Source organism: Dromiciops gliroides, chromosome 5, assembly GCF_019393635.1.
Source record: "Dromiciops gliroides isolate mDroGli1 chromosome 5, mDroGli1.pri, whole genome shotgun sequence".
In the NCBI taxonomy this organism is placed as follows: domain Eukaryota; kingdom Metazoa; phylum Chordata; class Mammalia; order Microbiotheria; family Microbiotheriidae; genus Dromiciops; species Dromiciops gliroides.
Window position 1 is genome coordinate 204,937,361 of NC_057865.1, and position 19,724 is coordinate 204,957,084.

The following is a 19,724-nucleotide window of genomic DNA, read 5'->3' on the forward strand; positions in this document are numbered from 1 at the left end:
TGGCAAACCTGGCATGTTATACCTGGCAATCATACAACAAGTGTCTATTGAGCAGTTAACTGTGTACCAGACACTGTAATAAGTACTGAGGATACAAAAGAAAAGCAAAAATAGTCTGTCCTCAAGAAGCTTATATTCTAATGAAAGATGTATGTGCAAGTGTGCACACAGCCAGCCAGCCAGCCAGCCACCCACTCTACTCCCCTCCTCCCATTAGTGAGTTCTTCCTCAAACTTCCTCTTTAGGGGAAGGTCCTGACCAGCCCCCATTGGCTACCTTCTCTAACCTTTTTTTTAGGATTCCCTTTTATATGTCTTTCCTCATTAGAATGCAAGCTCCTCAACAGTACCCCCCCCCCCCGCATTTATTACAGTGCCTGGCACTTGATATAGGGCCTTAATAAATGCTTGTTGCCTGTCTGTCTAGAAGGAAGGGGATCTTATAAGGGGATGGGAGAAGAGGAAAGGTCTTTTGCAGAAGGTGGCATTTGAGCTGAATCTTGAAAGTTTGAAGTGAGGAAGAAGAACATTCTAGGCATGGGAGACAATGCAAAGACACAGAGAAAGGAGTTGTTTGTTTTGTGAACAGAAAGACCAGTATAGCTAGACTGTATGTGGGGAATTAATATGTGAGAAGATGGAAAGACAGGAAGGTGCTAGATGTTTAAATGTCAAAAGGAGTTTTTTTGATCCCGAAGGTTTATTGAGTTGAGGGCGAGGGTGCTACAGGCTGACCTGCACTTCAGTAAAAATCAGTTTGGTAACTGAAGGATGGATTAGAGTAGGGAGAGAATTGAGGCAGGGAGACTTACTGGTGCTTTTTTTGCAGTAGTTCAGCATAAAGGTGGGGAGAACATGAACTAGGGTGGTGGCTGTGTAAGTAGATGATGTGAGGGAGTGAGGGAACCTGGGTACTGGGCGGATGATGGTATGCTTCCCAGGAATTGTAAGTTGGTAAGAAGGATGAATTGAGGGGAGGGGTATGATGAGTTCTTGTTTAGATATGCTGAGTTCAACATGCTTCTGAAACTTCTAGTTCAGAATGTCCAATAGGTTGTTGTTAATGCCGGACTGGAGCTCAAGAGAGAAGCTGTGGCTGGATGAGTAGACCTAGGAATCATTGTTAGGTGGTAAAGTGGGTATGAGTCCTGGATTTGGAATCTGGAAGATCTGAGTTCAGGTTGCACCCCAGATAACTTAAAAGTTTTGTGACCTGGCAAGTCACCACTCTCTCAGGCCCTTAGTTTTCTCATCTGTAAAATGGGAATAATAATTACACCAACCTTATTGGATTGTGAGGATCAAATGAAATATGTACAAATCTTTAAAATGCTTTATAAATGTTAGCTATTATTTGTATAGGGGTGATAATTGAGGAAGAATTGTGTGGGTAATGAAAGAGTATTGAAATAGGAGACCTGTGTCATTTTGGTAATATTACTTATCTGTTAGACTTTATGTGTAGAAACAACCCATTTTACCTCACAGACTTATGAAGGACAAACAAGATAATGCATGTGAAGTAAAGCTGTCTGTAAACATGTTATTACTATTACTGTCATTTTTAAATTAGATAATCATAGGGGCTTTGTGGATGATCTAATCTAATCTTTTGGCCAGCTAGACTGAAGTCAGGAAGACTCATCTTCCTGATTTCAAATGTGGCCTCAAGACACGATCTGTGTAACCCTAACGCAAGTCACTGGACCCTGTTAGCTTTAGGTTCTTCATCTGTAAAATGAACTGGAGAAGGGAAATGGCAAACCATTGCAATATTTTGCTAAGAAGACCCCAAATAGGGTCACGAGAGTTAGAAACAGCTGAAAAACAGCAATCTAATCTTCTCATTCTGTAGATAAACTAAGAAGGGAAATGACTTGGCAAGAGCCTGGTTAGTGGCAGAGTTAGATCCATATTCCCAGTCTAGTTCTTCCATTGTACCACAGAACTTCCATAAGGATAGTGTTGTTGTTGTTTTTTAAACAGTCTCATTCCCATGTCTTAGTGTTGTTTTTTCACAATACTTAGAAGCCCTACCCTTTGACATCTGATCTGGGCCTGAACCTTCCTTGAGCAATAATATTTCCTTGTGTTCTGGATCCAAGCCTCCTAAAGCCCCCACTTCCTTCCATCCCCCCATCAAATTGTTTTCTGCTTTCTGTGACAACTAGCTAACCTGTTAAATAATTATGCAAATGTGTCATTTCCCTTTCTTTCTTTCTTTTTTTTTTGCAGGCAGTGGGGGTTAAGTGACTTGCCAGGGTCACACAGCTAGTAAGATGTCAAGTGGTCTGAGGCCGGATTTGACTCAGGTACTCCTGAATCCAGTGTCCGTGCTTTTAACCACTGCGCCATCTAGCTGCCCCAAATGTGTCATTTCTTGTCAATTGAATGTTTTATTGAGCACTAGGAGAGATGCAAAGATGAAGAAAACTTTAAATGCTATATAAATGTAAATATTATTGTTTCGTAGTAACATTGGGATAGGGAGTTAGGACTGAATTTGTGATTTCAGTGAGATAAGGAATTCCCAGATGAGCAAACTTCATCTACCAGTCTATTCACTGCAGCTAAGAGAATTGCTCAGAGTACCAAAAGGATAAATGACTAAGGCAGTGTGACCAGTGTGAGTCAGAGGGGACACTTAATGGGTCTTCTTGACTTTGAGACCAGCTTCCCATCCACCATGTCACGGCACTACTAATAAAACAGAACATGGTGAAACTCTGAAGAAGGAGGCATGAAAACCTGAGTTCTAGACCTTCATCTGCCACTTACTGGCCAGGTGACACTGTTATGTCACTTAATTGCCTTGGGACACATTTTTCTTACATATAAATAAAATTATTTAAAAGGGTTGATCTCTTAAAGTTTGTTCCAATTTTGACATTTTATAATCTTATTCTATACAGGTCATGCCTTTGAACAGTTTATAATCTAGTTTTTAAAAAAGATGAATAAAAATAACTAATAGAAGGTAAAAATTTAAAAGTTCAGTGAAAAGTACAAAATGCTTTGGAAATTTAGAAAAGGGAGAGATTGCTTTTTTTTTTTTTTTTTGTGGGGAAGTGAGGGTTAAGTGACTTGCTCAACATCACATAGCTAGCAAGTATCAAGTGTCTGAGGGGAGACTTGAACTCAGGTCCTCCTGAATCCAGGGCTGGTGCTTTATTCGCTGTGCCACCTAGCTGCCCCTGAGATTGCTTTTTGCTTATGGGTTAAGGGAAGGGTTCCTATTAGACGTTAAATTTGAGTTGGGCCTTGAAGGCGGGCTAGGAATTGGAGGAAGGGTGGAGTTGTGTTTTTTTTGAGGGGGTGAGAAGAGGAAGGCATACACACCATCTAGGAAACAGGACCTTCTATTAAAGATACATATTTTTCTTTTTTAACAAAATATTTTTCTCCATTATGTTAGAACAATTTTTAACCTTCATTTTTTAAAAATTTGAGCCCCAATTCCTCTCTCTCTCCTCCACCTTCTTGAGAAGGCAAGCAATTTGATATAGATTGTACAAGTGCATCAGCACTTAGGTGGCCCAGTGGATGGAGTGCCAGTCCTGGAGTCAGAAGGACCTAAGTTAAAATGTGGCTTTAGGGGCAGCTAGGTGGCACAGTAGATAAAGCACTGGCCCTGGATTCAGGGGGGACCTGAGTTCAAATCCAGCCTCAGACACTTGGCACTTACTAGCTGTGTGACCCTGGCAAGTCACTTAAACCCTCATTGCCCTGCGTCACCCCCCCCCCCCCCAAAGTGGCCTTAGATACTGGGCAAGTCGATTAACCTTGTTTGCTTCAGTTTCCACATCTATAAAATGAGTTGGGGAAGGAAATGGCCAACCACTCCAATATATTTGCCAAGAAAACCCCAGGTGGGGTCATAAAGAGTTGGACACCACTGAAACAACCGAACAATACATGAGCAGTCATGCAAAACATTTCCATACTGCCTATGTTGCAAAAAAAAAAAACGACCAAAAAAACCCAAGAAAAATAAATATTGAAAAAGTATGCTTTGGGGGGGAGCTAGATGGTGCAGTGGATGAAGCACTGGCCCTGGATTTAGGAGGACCTGAGTTCAAATCTGGCCTCAGACTCGTGACACTTACTAGCTGTGTAAACCCTCATTGCCATACCCTTCACGGGCCCCCCCCCCCCCCCCCCCCCCCCGCCCCAAAGCTCAATCTGCATTCAGATTTCTTCATTTTTTTTTTGGAGATGGTAGCATCATTCATCATAAATCCTTTGTAATTGTCTGAATCATTGTATTCCTGATGATAGCTGTCATTCACAGTTATCATACTGCAATATCTCTATCACTGTGTACAATGTTCTCCTGGTTCTATTCACTTCACTTTGTATTAATCGATAAGGAACTTCCCAGATTTTTCTGAAATCATTCTGCTCATCATTTGTTATACCACAGTAATATTCCATCACAATCATATACCACAGTTTGTTTAGCCATTCCCCAATTGATGGACATCCCATCAATTTCCAGGTCTTTGCTACCTCAAAAAGATCTACTATAAATATGTTTGTACATATAGGTCCTTTTCATTTTTCTTTGATCTCTAGGATATAGATGTAGTAGTGGTATTGCTGGAGCAAAGAGTATGCAGCTTTATAACCCTTTGGGCAGAGTTCCAAATTGCTCTCCAAAATGGTTGGATCAGTTCAGAATTCTACCAACAGTACATTAATGTCCCATTTTTTGCACATCCCCTCCAACATTTGTCCTTTTTCCTTTTCTGTCATCTTTGTCAACCTGAGTGGTGTGAGTGGTACCTCAAGAGTTGTTTAATTTATATTTCTCTAATTAATCGTGATTTAGAGCATTTTTTCACATGATTGACTGTGGATAACTTTGATTTCTTATGAAAACTGGCTGTCATATCTTATTGACCATGAATCAATTGGAGAATGACTCATATTATAAATTTGACTCAGTTCTCTATATATTTGAAAAATGAGGACTTTATCAGAAAAACTTGGCTGTAAAATTTTTTCCTCAATTTACTGCTTTCCTTCTAATCTTACCTGCATCAGTGTTATCTATGCAAAACCTTTTTAATTTAATATAATCAAAATTATCCATTTTCCATATTGTAATGCTTTCTTGTTTCTTCATAATTCTTCCCTTATCCATAGATCTGACAGGTAAAATATTACATGCTCCTTTGCTATATGTTGAAATCATGCGCCTATTTTGCCCTTATTTTGGGTATATGGTGTAAATGTTGGTCTACACCTAGTTTCTGCCAAACTGCTTTCCAGTTTTCTGAGCAGTTTTTTATCAGATAGTGAGTTCTTGTGCCAAAAGCTTGGATCCTTGGGTTTATCAAATATTAGATTAGTATGGTCATTTATTGTATATTTAATCTATTGCACTGATCCACCACTCTTTTTCTTAGCCAGTAGCAGATTGTTTTGAAGATTACTGCTTTGTAATATATTTTGAGATTTGATATGGCTAGCCCACCTTTCACTTTGCCCCCACAAATTCCCTTCATATTCTTGACCTTTTGTTCTTATAGATGAATTTTATTCCTTTTTTAAATAGTTCTATAAAGTAATTTTTTGGTAGTTTGATTAGTATGACATTGGATAAGTCAATCAATTTATGTAGAATTATCATTTTTATTATATTGTCTTGGCTTACCCCATAAGCAATGAATATTTCTTCAGTCATTTAGGTCTGACTTTATTTGTGTGAAAAGTGTTTTTTGATTATGTTGCTGAGTTTTTTCTTTGCAGGTAGATTCTCCCACGGTTATTTTAAATGAAATTTCTTTTTCTAGCTCTTGCTGCTGTATTTGGTTGATAGAAATCTGATGTATTTATTTCCTTTTTTATATTTTCCTGCCTGGAGTTGGCTTTGTGCACTGCGTGTGACTGTGACAGGACTCAAACTGGATATTGTAGGCCAAGATTCGATTCCTGGTGACTTCAGGACCCAAGGCATACTGGGTACTTCTGTCCCATCTTTGTTACTGTGGGAAGGCACTTTTTGGGAACTGGTTTTGTCCCCTGTTGCAGGCTTAACAGGATATCAGAGAGTATACTAGATCTCTCCAAAGGCCCAATATTGAATGTCAATCAATAAACACAAGTGCCTACTACATGCTAACTGTGCTAAGGATGTGATTCTGCATACCTCTACTATTCTATTAAGTCACCTACTAGGAGTTGATATCCCCTACTGTGACTCCAGCAGGCTTAGGTTGAGGTCCCATTGACTTTAGAGCTTTATTTACCAGATATCACAGTATCTTCATGCTGCCCTGGTACACACCCCATCAGAATACTCATAAAATCTTCTTTTGTAGTTCAGGATAGAGTGGACGTTTGCTGATTTTATTGAATATTTCTTTTATCCAGAGTCTTTTTATCTCTGAGAATTTCTTGTGGTCACTGGGCTTTTCTTGACACTTTTCATATCACTGTCTTTGCAAGAAGTCCTTTAGGAAGAAACATTTTTAAAAATCACATTTGAAAATAAAACCAAAAACAAACCGCACACATCATACTTTAAAGAAGTTTACTTTCAATATGGAAAAACAAACACTTAGAATTTAGATTGTGCATGTGAGTGTATAAAGAAAGCTGTTTCACTTTTGAGGAAAACCTGATGTCACTTGATTATCTGATTAGCTCCCATGGGTTTTAATTTTATTTCTTGAAGATAACTCCCAGTTCTACATATCTAGCCCCAGTCTTATTCCCTGAACTCTAATCCCACATTCCCAACTGTGTATTGGATATTTGTCTTTCCCTTCATGCCCTGGCTTGTCCTCCCCACACCCCTAATCTTACCTTCCAGATTTCTTCATTTCTGCCGAGGGGTATCACCATACTCTCTCTTCAGGTTTTCAACCTACTATTCTTGACTTTTTCTCTTTCCTCTTACATATTCAATCAGTTGACAAATCTTGTAATTTCTATGTCTTTAACATCTCTCAAGTTTATCCTCTATTTCTATAGCTACCACCTTAGTTTAGGACTTCATCTCTCCTTTTTTACTAACTGTCCTTCACACACCTGCATCCTTCATGTCACTCTTCCACTTGGTAAACTCCATTTGCTCTCGGTTTTGCATCTAAGATCACACATAAACTTGGCACTCTAGCTCCCATTTCCATGCCTTTGCAGAGGTTCTCTCTCATCCCTGAAATGTACTCTTGTCAGCCACAAATAAAATCCCTTACTTCAGGGTGTACCTCAAGCATCATCTTCTGCACAAAGCCTTTTCAACTTCTGGCACACTCCCTCCTTAACTTCCCTTTTATTTAACCTTTGGTTTTTTTCAGTCATGTTCAACTCTTGGCAAGGATACTGGAGTGGTTTGCCAATTCCTTCTCCAGGTCATTTGCAGATGAAGAAACTGAGGCAAAACAGGAATAAGTGACTTGCCCAGAGTCACATAGCTAGTAAGCATCAGAGGTCAGATTTGAATTCAGGAAAAGAAGTCTTTCTGACTCCAGGCTGGGGCTCTATCTACTGGGCCACTGCTTTTTAAATTACCTAGCATGTGTTCTCTCTGTTAATTCTGTATATCTTTTATAGCCCCTTTGCAGTGTGATTCTCTTAACTTTACTCTAGGCTGGCTTCCTTACCCCAATTTCCCCTCACTCCAGCACATCTGGGATTACCAGAGAAAAGTTAGAACTACATAGTTACAAACTTGAACTCGTTTCTGAGTCCTAATGTAGCCCTTTGTGGGGAAGATAATATTACTTATCACATTAGCATATTTGTTCCTCTTGCTCTTGAGTTAATGAAGCGGTGACAAACTCTTTTCATTCACTCACCCATAACAGGGTGCTGAGAAAGTGTTACATGATTGTAATGATTTGTAGTTTAGAGAATTTAAGCTTAAGCTAGAGAACTGCCCATTTACACAGTCAGTCACTATGACACTATGATTAAAAATAAAACTTTTATTTAAGGATAAGGAAGAACAAGAATAATGTAAAGCAAGTACAGAAACATTCAATACACCCATAAACTTGGGCCACACTGTCCAATACATGTAGTATTTCTCTCAACCTTCCAATATGAGTGGGTGTGTGTTTTTAGAAACTTAGCAGGGAGATAATGAGTAGGAAAACTCATGTACTTGGGTTAACAAAACTTGTACAGTAAGCATTGATATCCTTGGTTGCTTAGGAACAATTTGTACCACACAAAGCCTCTTCTCTGTTAAGCTGCTCCCATTCTGGCTTTCTTCTCTTCTGTAAGGCTCTTGAGTTAATGAAGCAGTGACAGATGTTTAATTTACAATCACAAGGTCCTGAGAAAGATATGCTATTGTGACATAAAGTTTCCTTAAGCTTGATAATTACAAAGTTCCTCAGCTTGACTTAGTAGGGAGATAAGCCCAGTTAGCCTGCCCTCAGTGTGATTCTATTTTTGTTTAACCTATCTAGGTTAGGAGGGCTTACACCAACACTCCTTAGGTTGGCTCTCTGGATACTGTAGACATGCTCAGCCAATTCTTCAGTCAGTTTGAAACTTCTTAAAGTCGGCCATTCAGTATCCTTTTGTTTCTCCCTCAAGCCACTTTGAGAGGTTTCACTCCTCAAACTGTAGGTGGAGCTAGGGGGTAATAGCTCAGACTGCAGCTGACTTGTGCTGTTGTCCAGCACGCTTCTTACCACCTGCTCCAGCCTTTGGGACATTCAGCCTGTAAAGCAGTAGCTCTCAGTCAGTCAGCAGGCTCCCAGAAACCCAGCTGAAGTTTTTCTGACATCTAACTTAGCTGATGCCTTCTTAATTAATTCTGCCTTTTTGCAGCTGCCTTTTTCACTTCCATTGCCTCCTAACAGAGGTCAGTGGACTCATTTTTCTTTTATGAGATAAAACTCACAAAATCTACCTTTTTTTTCTCAGACAAACCCAACAGTAATTTCCCCCAGGGTCCTAAAGTTATGTAATTTACCTCTTTATCAGTTTATAATGTTGGAGGCAATTGGGGTAAGTGGACTACCCATGGTCATTATAGCGAGTAAGTGTCTGAAGCTGGATTTAAAATTCGTACTTTGGATTTCAGGGCTAGTGCTTTATCCACTGTGCCCACCTAGCTGCCCCAGCTTGGTGACACTAAAAAACCTCGCCATAATATGCAAATGAGTAGGAACCACACTACCTTACAACCTCAGTCATTCTCTACCTTCAAACAGGTCATTTCAGTGCATTCATCTGAGGGGACAGTTCTCTATCTGGTCCTCTAGCCAACTCTGTGGATCTCTTCACATTTTACGGGAGAAACTTTACTTACTTGTTTTTTCTTACACAGAAGTAGTTTCTTCTTACACAGAAATTCTTTTTCCGCCCCTTTCTACAACCAAACTGTTTGGGTGATGGTTTACATTCCTTGACTTTTTGTATTATATACACTTTTGGTTCCCTGGTGAAATCTATGGATTATCAGTATAATGTTTTTAAATGCACATAATAAAATACATAGGATTACAGAAAAGTCCAGGTATGTTGAAATATAGTTATCAAAAAATATATATTTTTTTGTTTTTTGTTTGTTTTTTGGCCAGGCAATGAGGGTTAAAGTGACTTGCCCAGGTCATACAACTAGTAAGTGTCAAGTGTTTGAGGCTTGTAACGATTGGAATGACGCCACCTGCTGGAGACTTAACTGTAGAAGAGTTCTGCCCATGAAGCGAAGGCTTTGAGGGGCAAGACCAGGAGTCAGAAAGTGACGCGGGCTAGTGGGGAGGAGGAAGGAAGAGACTGGCGCTCGCTCTCGCGCTCTTTTCCTCTGGACTCTGGCGGAGAAGGGAGCTAGAAATGTGCTCTCCCTTTAATCGATAGGAATCTAGGCCTTTTTCTCTCTCTTTACCAAATTCTTATTCTCCTTAATAAATGCTTAAAAGTCTAACTCTTGCTAAAGCTTATAATTTATTGGCGACCACTCAGTAGATATTTTAGACAGTTTAGCTAGAATTTTAGCCTTAACTAAGGCCGGGTTTGAACTCAGGTCCTCCTGAATCAGGGCCGGTGCTTTATCCACTGCGCCACCTAGCTGCCTCAATATAGATATTTTTAAAAGACCAAGTCCAGGAAACCCTGTTTTACAAGCTGCTTTCATCCTTTAAGGAAAAAAAAAAAATTCCTTTTATGCACCCTTCAGTAAGTAAACTGTTTACATCTGAAAGACGTAGCACTTATAAATTTATTAGTTTTATTTCCTGTTAAGCGCTTATTTAAAGTCCTGCATGGTTTCTCTGGTGCAGTCCAGCCTGCTTTTCTCTTTTTTAGTTCTGGGCTTTAGCTATGTTATTACTGTATTATATGTATTGCTTAATTGGCTGCTGATCTGAATGAATGAGTTAACTGCTATTGCATAGTAGTTATTTTTGGCAACTGTCATTTATCCATTTTAATCCATTTCTTTGGACTCTTAGAATTAGATAATCAAAATTTTATAGCTAAAAGGAACTTTGGACATCATCTGGTTAGTCATTTCATAAATCTTGTCATAATATTTGTGTTGTAGTAAATTTACATTTGTTTTAACAGAACCTGTAGCTAACTGACACAGTGTAAAACTGTAGAAGACACAGCATTTGGAGCCAGAGCACACCTATGTCAGGACCTGTGTGACCTTGGACAAGTCACTTAACTCTAGGTTTCAGTTTCCCTTTCTCTGAAATGTGGGGGTTGGACCAGATGTCCTTCATGGTTCCTTCTAGCTCTGTCTTTGATCCCGTGACTGTACAGATAATTTGCTTATTACCATGTGTCCATATTTCTACCCCCCATTAGTTTTGTGGTATACAGCTAATTTGTATCCTATAGGTATAATTAATTCATTGCTGGAGAAAAAGGTTTCTTTAAACTCATAAACTTTAAAAAACAGCTGTTTCCTACTTTTGTAACATTTAAAGACTTTAGCTTGATTTTAGAACTATGGTTCAGAGGAGACTGAAGCCAAATAGCTATTGAAATTGCCTATGCCATAGAGAACATCACTTCACAATTTAAACTTATATGTCACCACAGTCAAATTTTTGTTTCTTTAGAGAATAATTGAGTGATATTCTAGCGTTTGCTAGGTTGATAATTGTTTAGAATCATGAAAACAAAATGCCCTGGAGCAAGGTTATATGGTAATGTAGTTTAACTCTTCCTTTTTTCTCCCCCATCATCTTATACTCTCCCAGCCAGCCGCTGTAGGCAAAGTAGAATATCATAATGTATACTTCCAGAGTTCACCATCAATAATCGAACAGTTAGGAGTACTTTCCTACATAGTTTCTGTTAGTTTCTTCTGTCATAATACACAGGAAACATATAGATATAGGCTTTCCCTTTTCATTTGAATCGAGAGTATTGACAAAATCTTAATTAATACTCCGCTTTTGATATTATAGAAGAATCTGGATAGAGTTATGTAAAGGATTATGTGAGTTGGGCTCTTTTCTTTTTCTTTTTTTTTTTTTGGTGAGGCAATTTTGGGGTTAATGACTTGCCCAGGGTCACTCAGCTAGTAAGTGTTAAGTGTCTGAGGCTGGATTTGAACTCAGGTCCTCCTGAATCCAGGGCTAGTGCTCTCTCCACTGCGCCATCTAGCTGCCCCGAGTTGGTTCATTTTTAATACTTAACAATACATTCTTGATGATTTTATGGTAATGAAAATAAATAATGAAAATCCATGAACAATTTTTAAAAAATAATTTTAAACCCCAATTTGATTTAATCCAACAAACATTTAGTAAATTATGCTTTGTCAGTATTATGTTAAATGTTGGGGGAGATGCAGAGTATCAATAAAGATGGTTCGCAGCTCTTATGGAACTTAAGCCTAGTAGTTTTATCAAAGAGGTGACATTTGGGTTGGGCTTTAACAGATATGTTGGAAACCATGTCAGAGTTCTTAGATTTTTGTCTGTCATGGGAACGTCCTTTGGCAGTCTGGTAAAAAGCTATGGGTCCCTCCTGAGAATATTTTTAAATGTGTAAAACAAAAATACATAGGATTGTGAAGGAAATCAATTATTGAAAGCAATTAATAAAATAAAATTAAATGTGACCTTGGGCAAGTCACTTAACCCTTGATTGCCTCCAGAATATATATGTGTGTGTGTGTGTGTAAAATATTTTTAAAATCCCCTCAGAGCCCAGGTTAAGAACCACCGGTGTAAATAGAAAGAACAAAAGAAAAGAAAAGAAAAAAGAAAAGAAAACGAATGCTGTGTAATTGTAATGACCAAATTTGGCTCTAAAAAGAAAGGAGAAATGCATCCATCTTTCTTTGCAGAGGGAGGGAACAGTGGACCTGAAACATTGCATGTCCCAGCAGACAGAATTAGTGCTCATTTGTTCAGAAGATCAGAGATGTAGAACTGTGAGAGATATTAGAGGTCATCTAGTTTAACTGCCTTACGTTTTGACAAGGGAAAAATAGAAGACATCTTAGCTGTAGGAACAAGACATTATTTACCAGTAGTATTATAACAATAAATAACAAAGTCAGCTATTTTCATTTTGCTATTCTCAGCTCTTTCTTGAAATACTAGGAAGTGATTCTTAGAAACCAAATGGTCAAAAGTTGGTAACTGGGAAGGAGCGGGGGAAGGGGCCAGGACAAACCAGAAACTGGATAGTTAGCTGCTGGATAACTGAGATTTGATTGTTTTTCCTGGCCAGCTTGCTGAGTTAGTGATAACTAGTAATGTTCCTTTCTTTTTTTTCTATTTCTTTCAGTGAGACGGTTTAAGCGCATACAACTCACAGCTATTGACTGCCAACACTTGGCCCAAAGCAGGGAAGGCTCGTTTTCTCTGACCCAGCCCTTAAGTCGAAGGTGGACAACTAGAGATCTGAACTGGAGACTCTATCCTAAACCACAAAAGGAAACAGAGGTATATTTGTACTTAAAAAACTGAAAGAGGATGTAAGAGGAAACCTAATTTAATTTCAGTTTGACAGGAGAATACACATCAGTTTGACTTCTCTTCCAGGCTGAAACCCTAGAGTACTCTTTGACCTTATAGCCAAAAAAAAATAAAAATAAAAAAAAAATTGAGTTACAGCAAACACCTAGGTTCAGAAATTTACAGGAAACTCGGTATTCAGGAAGCTGTCATAAACAAAGACTTTAGATAATGCAGTGGAGCAAGCCGACAAAGCTATGCATGTACTCTGGTAATATAAACAGAGGTTTGTTGTGATGGATGTAAGAAACTCACTTAGCATGAGGCGAGGAGGGATACATGGTAGGGAGGAAACATGCTCAAAGTTGGGGTTCAGGTGGTAACATATATTCTAAGAATAGGCTTGGTTGGGATATGGGTAATTTGGCCCAGATGTTGAGAGGGGCATTCCTATCAGAGCCAGATGTGGGTAGAGAAGTTCTCAAGGTCACTTGCTTTTTTGGTATCAGGACTACTTAGCCTAAGTGACTCCCTATGGGAATCATATCATAAGTGTAAATATCAAATTATATAAAAGTTAAAAATTATCCCACTCTTTCATCTCCTTTATCTGCCTGGTCATGAAGTATGATCCATTCTTCCAAAATGTTTTTTCTTCATTCACACAGCAACTAATTTAATTTAGTTTAGGCCCATATCACCTCATGTTTAGACTATGGTGATAACCTCCCAACTGTGCTCAGAAACATTTTCTGTTTCACTCTATTCTGTATATTTCGTAGCCAGATTAATCTTTTTAAAATAATAATTCATCAATGGTTGCTTGATTGTTTGAGAATCATTCCTCATCCTGGTAGTATAACCTGGCCCTACTCAATTATCCAGCTTTGATGTTCTGCTAGTCTTAAGCATGTGGCATAACGGAAAGACAACGGGTTTGAATCTTACCTCTTCCTCTTACTGTGTGACCTTGGGCAAGCCCTTTTTGATTCTAAATTTTTTCATCTATAATAACAAGTATAGTATATAATGTTGAAGACAACAATGAGGTGGAGCAGAGAACACTGCACTTGGAGTCAGATAAAACCTGAGTTCAAATCCTGCCCCAAATATGTATTAGCTCTCTGAATCTGGGCAAGTCATTTAAACCTCTGTTTGCTTCAGTTTCCTCATCGGTAAAATGGGGATAATTACACCCCCAATTGCCTTAAAATTCTCAGGGTTGTGAAGTTCAAATGAGATAATATAAGCTTTTTGCAAACTTTAAAGCATTGTATAAGTCCCTGGGGATACAAAGAAGAGCAAAAGGATAGTCCTTGCCTTTAAGAAGCACCCAATCTGGGGCAGCTAGGTGGCACAGTGGATAGAGCAACCGGCCCTGGAGTCAGGAGTACCTGGAGTTCAAAATCTGGCCTCAGGCACATAACACTTACTAGCTGTGTGACCCTGGGCAAGTCACTTAACCCCAACTGCCTCACTAAAAAAAAAAAAAAAAAAAAAGAAGCAGCACCCAATCTGATGGAAGGAAACAACATGAAAATGACTATGTACAAATGAGATTAGCAACCTCAGAGGAAAAGGTCCTGGTAATTAAGAGGGGATCAAGAAAGGCTTCTGTAGGGGGCAGCTAGGTAGCTCAGTGGATAAAGCGTAAAGTGGATAAAGAGGACCCTCCTGAGTTCAAGTCCAGTCTCAGACACTTGACACTTACTAGCTGTGTGATCCTGGGTAAGGTCACTTAACCCTCTGTCCCTTTTTTTAAAAATAAAAGGCTTCTATAGAGATGGGAGTTTAGCTGGATCTGGGAAGGAAACTAGAGAAGACAGGAGGCAGGAAGTGAGGAGAGGATTAGATTTACATTATTTTTTGGGTCCTTTCCAGGTCCATATCCTCAAACTGTTAAAAGAAGACTCTTTACTCCCAGCCAGGTTACTATCCATTGTCCTTTGAATTTGTCCAAATCATTTCTACTTTTTGTTACTTTATTATCCTGGAATGCTTTCCCTACCCTAATCGCCGTCAGCTCTTATCCTGCCCAATTGTTAAGAACTAGGTCCCAAGTCCCATCTCCTTAGTGAAGTTTTCCTTCAGTAGAACTTTGAATCTTCCCCCTAAACTGAAATAATACCGATCTGTGCTGGGGGGAGGGCGGGGGGCAATGAGGGTTAAGTGACTTTCCCAGGGTCACACAGCTAGTAAGTGTCAACTGTCTAAGGCTGGATTTGAACTCAGGTTCTCCTGAATGCCAGGACTGGTGCTTTATCCACTGTGCCACCTAGCTGCCCCCCTACCATTTTGTGCTTTTTTAAGAAGGATTTTACATTTATAAAATACATTAAAGTCCAGGGAATTTTTACATATATTATCTTTTTTTGTGTGTGTGAGGCAATAGGGGGGGGTAAGTGACTTGCCCAGGGTCACACAGCTAGTAAGGTTAAGTGTCGGAGGTCCGGATTTGAACTCAGGTACTCCTACTCCAGGCCGGTGCTCTATCCACGTGTGCTATCTAGCTGCCCTACATATATAGTTATCTTAGAGGCAGCTGTGGCATGAGTCATACATGTATAGTCATGCAAAACAATTTCCACATTAGTCAGACCGAAAAAGAAAGAAGACCCCAAAAAAACCTACCAAACTTAAGAAAAAGAAACGTAAAAAAAAAATGTGCTTCAATCTGTATCAGACACCATCAGTTCTTTCTCTGGAGATGGATTGCATTTTTTATAAGTCCTTCCGAGTTGTCTTAAGTCATTAATATTCTTGAGGATAGCCACGTCATTCACAGCTGATCATCTTACAATATTGCTGTTGCTTTGTATATAGTACATCTCACTTTGCATCAACTCATCTTAGTCTTTCCAGGTTTTTCTGAGAGCATCCTGCTAATTATTTCACAGTTACTATTGCTAACTGAATTTCCCTCCTTCCTACTCCCTCCCCATGTCATTTACTCTATTCTCTATCTCCTTTCACCCTTTCCTTCCTCAAAGATGTTTTACTTCTGACTGTCCCCTCTCCCAATCTGCCCTCCCTTCTATTACACCCTCCCCCCCCAATACTCCTACTTTCCTTCAGGGTAAGATAGATTAGTATACCCAATTGAGTGTGGATGTTATTCCCTCTTTGAGCCAATTCTTATGAGAGTAAGGTTCACTCACTCCCCAGCACCTCCCCCATCTTCCCCTCCACTGTATAAGCTTTTTCTTGCTTCTTTCCTCTCTCACCCCTTAATTTTATTTTTTAAAAGATATCATCCCTTCATATTCAACTCACATCTGTGCTCTCTGTCTAAATATACTCTACCTGCCCTAATAATGAGAAAGTTCTTATGGGTTATAAGCATCATTTTCCTATGTAAGAATGGAAACAGTTTAAGCTTTTAATATCCCTTATGGCTTCTTTTTCCAGTTTACCTCTTTATGCTTTTCTAGAGTCTTGTATTTGAAAGTCATATTTTCTATTCAGCTCAGGTTTTTTCATCAAGAATGCCTGTAAGTCCTCTCTTTCACTGAATTCCCATTTTTCCTCTTCAAGGATTATATTCAGTTTTGCTGGGTAGATGATTCTTGGTCGTAATCTCAGTTCCTTTGCCCTCTGGAATATCATATTCCAAGCCCTCTGATCCTTTAATGTAGATAAAATCCTGACTGTGGTTCCACAATACTTGAATTGTTTCTTTCTAGATGCCTATAATATTTTCTCCTTGACCTGGGAGCTCTGGAATTTGACTATAATATTCCTGGGAGTTTTCATTTTGGGATCTCTTTCAGGAGATGATTGGTGGATTCTTTCAATTTCTATTTTATCTTCTGCATCTAGAATATCAGGGCAATTTTCCTTGACAATTTCTTGGAAGATTAAGTCTAGGCTCTTTTTTTTGATCATGGCTTTCAGGTAGTCCAATAATTTTCAAATGATCTCTCCTAGATCTATTTTCCAAGTCAGTTGTTTTTCCTATGAAATATTTCACATTGCCTCCTATTTTTTCATTCTTTTGGTTTGCTTTATTGTGTCTTGATTTCTTATAAAGTCATTAGCTTCCATTTGCTCATTCCTAATTTTTAAGGAGTTATTTTTTTCAGAGAGCTTTTGTATCCCCTTTTCCATTTGGCCAATTTGGGTTTTCAAGGCATTCTTTTTCTCATTGGCTTTTTCTACTTTTTTTTACCATTTGGCCTAGTTTGTTTTTTAAGGTGTTATTTTCTTCAGCATTTTTTTGTGTTTCCTTTACCAAGCCATTGACTTTTTTTCATGATTTTCTTACATCATTCTCATTTCTCTTTCCATTTTTTCCTCTGTCTCTCTTACTTTATTTTCAAATTCCTTTTTTAGCCCTTTTATGGCCTGAGACCAATTCATATTTTTCTTGGAAGCTTTGAATGTAGGAGCTTTGACTTATTTTTTTTTTGGTGAGGCAGTTGGGGTTAAGTGACTTGCCCAGGGTCACACAGCTAGAAAGTGTTAAGTGTCCGAGGCTGGATTTGAACTCAGGTCCTCCTGACTTCAGGGCTGGTGCTCTATCCACTGCGCCACCTAGCTGCCCCGCTTTGACTTCTTCTGAGGGTGTATTTTGATCTTGTCACCAAAGACACTTTCTAGGGTCAGCATTTTTTTTCTGTTTGCTCATTTTCCCAGCCTATTTCTTGACTTTTAACTCTTTGTTAAAGTGGGGCACTGCTTCCAGGGTGGAGGGTTCACTGTCCTAAGCTTCAAGGGCTTTGTGCAGCTGTTTTCAGAGATCCTTCTAGGTATTTGTAAGTTTTTAGTTCAACCAAGGTGATATGATTTAAGGAGAGGTTTGTTTACTATTGTGGTCTGTGAGCTGCCACAAGCCCACTTTTCTGCCCTGGAACTGTGAGGTTCTAGCTCCGCTGTGGCCACAAACTGGTATTCTAGTGCTCCTCTCAGCCCTGGTACTACCACCCAGGACTGCAATCTGGATCCATCAAGTATGGGAAAGCAACAGAGTTGTACCTTCAGTGCCAGTAAAGAGACCCTTCTAATCTCCTTCTGATCAATTATTTCACCCCCTTACCATCTGTGGGCTGAAAGTTCCAGAAGCAATCATTGCTGCTGCTAATTCAGTGGTTCCCAAAACCTGCTCCTGGTTTGCTGGGGCTAGGTCTGTGTTGGCGCGGGTTGTGTTGCACTGTGCTCCACTCTTACCTCGGTACAACAGACCTTTCTTGCTGACCTTCTAAGTTGTCTTTGGAAGATTATTTTATCCTGTCCTTTTGTGGATTTTGTTGCTCCAGGAATTACTTTATGGCATTATTTAAAGGTATTTGGAAAGGTTTTGGGGAGAGCTCAGGGGAATCACTGCCTTTCCTCTGTCATCTTGGCTTTGCTTCTAATTTTCAGTTCTTTCAAAGAGAGGAGTGTTTACTACTCTCTTAGTCTGTGCTCTTGTCTGTGAGTGACCACAAGCATTCTTTTCTTCCCTGGAAGTGTGACCATGGTCCCATTCCCCTGTGGCAACAAGTTCTTGTTTCCTCCTCCTTGCCCTGAGAGTAGAGCTCAGAACTTCAACCTGGAACTGTGTATGGGTAATACAACAGAGTCTTACACCCATTGCCAGGAAACAAACCCCTATCTCCTTCTGACCAATTGTCCAACTCCCTTATGGTCTGTGGACTAAGATATCCGAAAACTGCTACTGCTGACTCAGTTACCCCAAAGGTCTGCTACTGGCTTGCCTGGCATTGCTTTGGCTAGACTGCACTCTACTCTCACCCTGATGTGACAGAGCATTATCTGCCAACCTTCTAAGTTGTCTTAACCTAGAAAATGTTTCATCCCATCCTTTTGTGGGTTTTGCTGCTCCAGAATATGTTTTTAGGCATTATTTTAAAGTTGTTTGGAGGGGAACTTGGGAGAGCTTAAGCCAGTCCTTGCTTTTTTCTACTACCTTGGCTTCTACCCCTTTGATATTTTTTTCAACAGTTGACCATTGAAATTTATTTTCTTTTTCTCCTCCTCCCCTTTAATTTCCTCTTCCTTTGGTGGTCTGTTATCTGGGCAGTTTTCTTTTATGAACTATTTAACCTCTAGCTCATGGCATTCACATAGTCCTATGATTCCTTTTTTTTTTTTAATCTTAATCTCTTTTCTAGGTCATTTGTTTTTGTTTGTTTGTTTTTGTTTTTTAGCTCAGGGCAATGGGGGTTAAGTGACTTGCCCAGGGCCACACAGCTACTAAGTGTTAAGTGTCTGAGGCCGGATTTGAACTCAGGTACTCCTGAATCCAGGGCCGGTGCTTTATCTACTGCACCACCTAGCCGCCCCCTTAGGACATTTGTTTTTGATATGAGATACCTTACATTTTCTTCTATAATTTTAGTCTTTTGACTTTGTTTTAAATGTTTCTTATCGCTTTGTGGCAACATTGACTTCTGTTTGGTTCATTCTAATTTTTAGAGAGTTTATTACAAAATGTGACTTTGTAGATGCTTTGGAGTCATTCTCTTCTCTGTCTGTGTCTTGACTTTCTTGCTACCATAATAACTCTTTATGGAGAGATTCTTTTGTTTGTTTGTTCATTCTTCCAACCTGCTTCCTAACTTTAGACTTGATATTAGAGATGGATTCTGCAGTACTTCTGGAGTCTGGGCTAGTTCTATTTCTGCTTTCTTGGAGTATTGAATGTTGTATTATTCTATGATCTCAGGGCCAGGCTGGGGACCTACAAGCTTTCAATGCTTCCATAGTGGTCTGACGGCAAAGTGATTGCTATCCCTCAGGTCTGGGCTCTGCAATTTCTTGATCTGCATTTGGATCTGTGCTAGAATAGAGTGCTGCTGATCTCTGTCCCTGTCAGCCAGCCAGAAAGTTTTAT

At 39.3% G+C, this 19,724-nt stretch overlaps 1 protein-coding gene across 1 annotated transcript in view; it reads left to right on the forward strand.

Moving 5' to 3' along the window:
• FBH1 (F-box DNA helicase 1) overlaps nucleotides 1-19,724 on the forward strand; it is a 78,390-nt gene that overhangs the window by 1,388 nt on the left and 57,278 nt on the right. Inside the window, 2 exon segments of the mRNA XM_043965402.1 lie at nucleotides 12,720-12,860; nucleotides 12,863-12,877. Of these exon segments, the coding sequence (XP_043821337.1) occupies nucleotides 12,720-12,860; nucleotides 12,863-12,877 (156 nt within the window).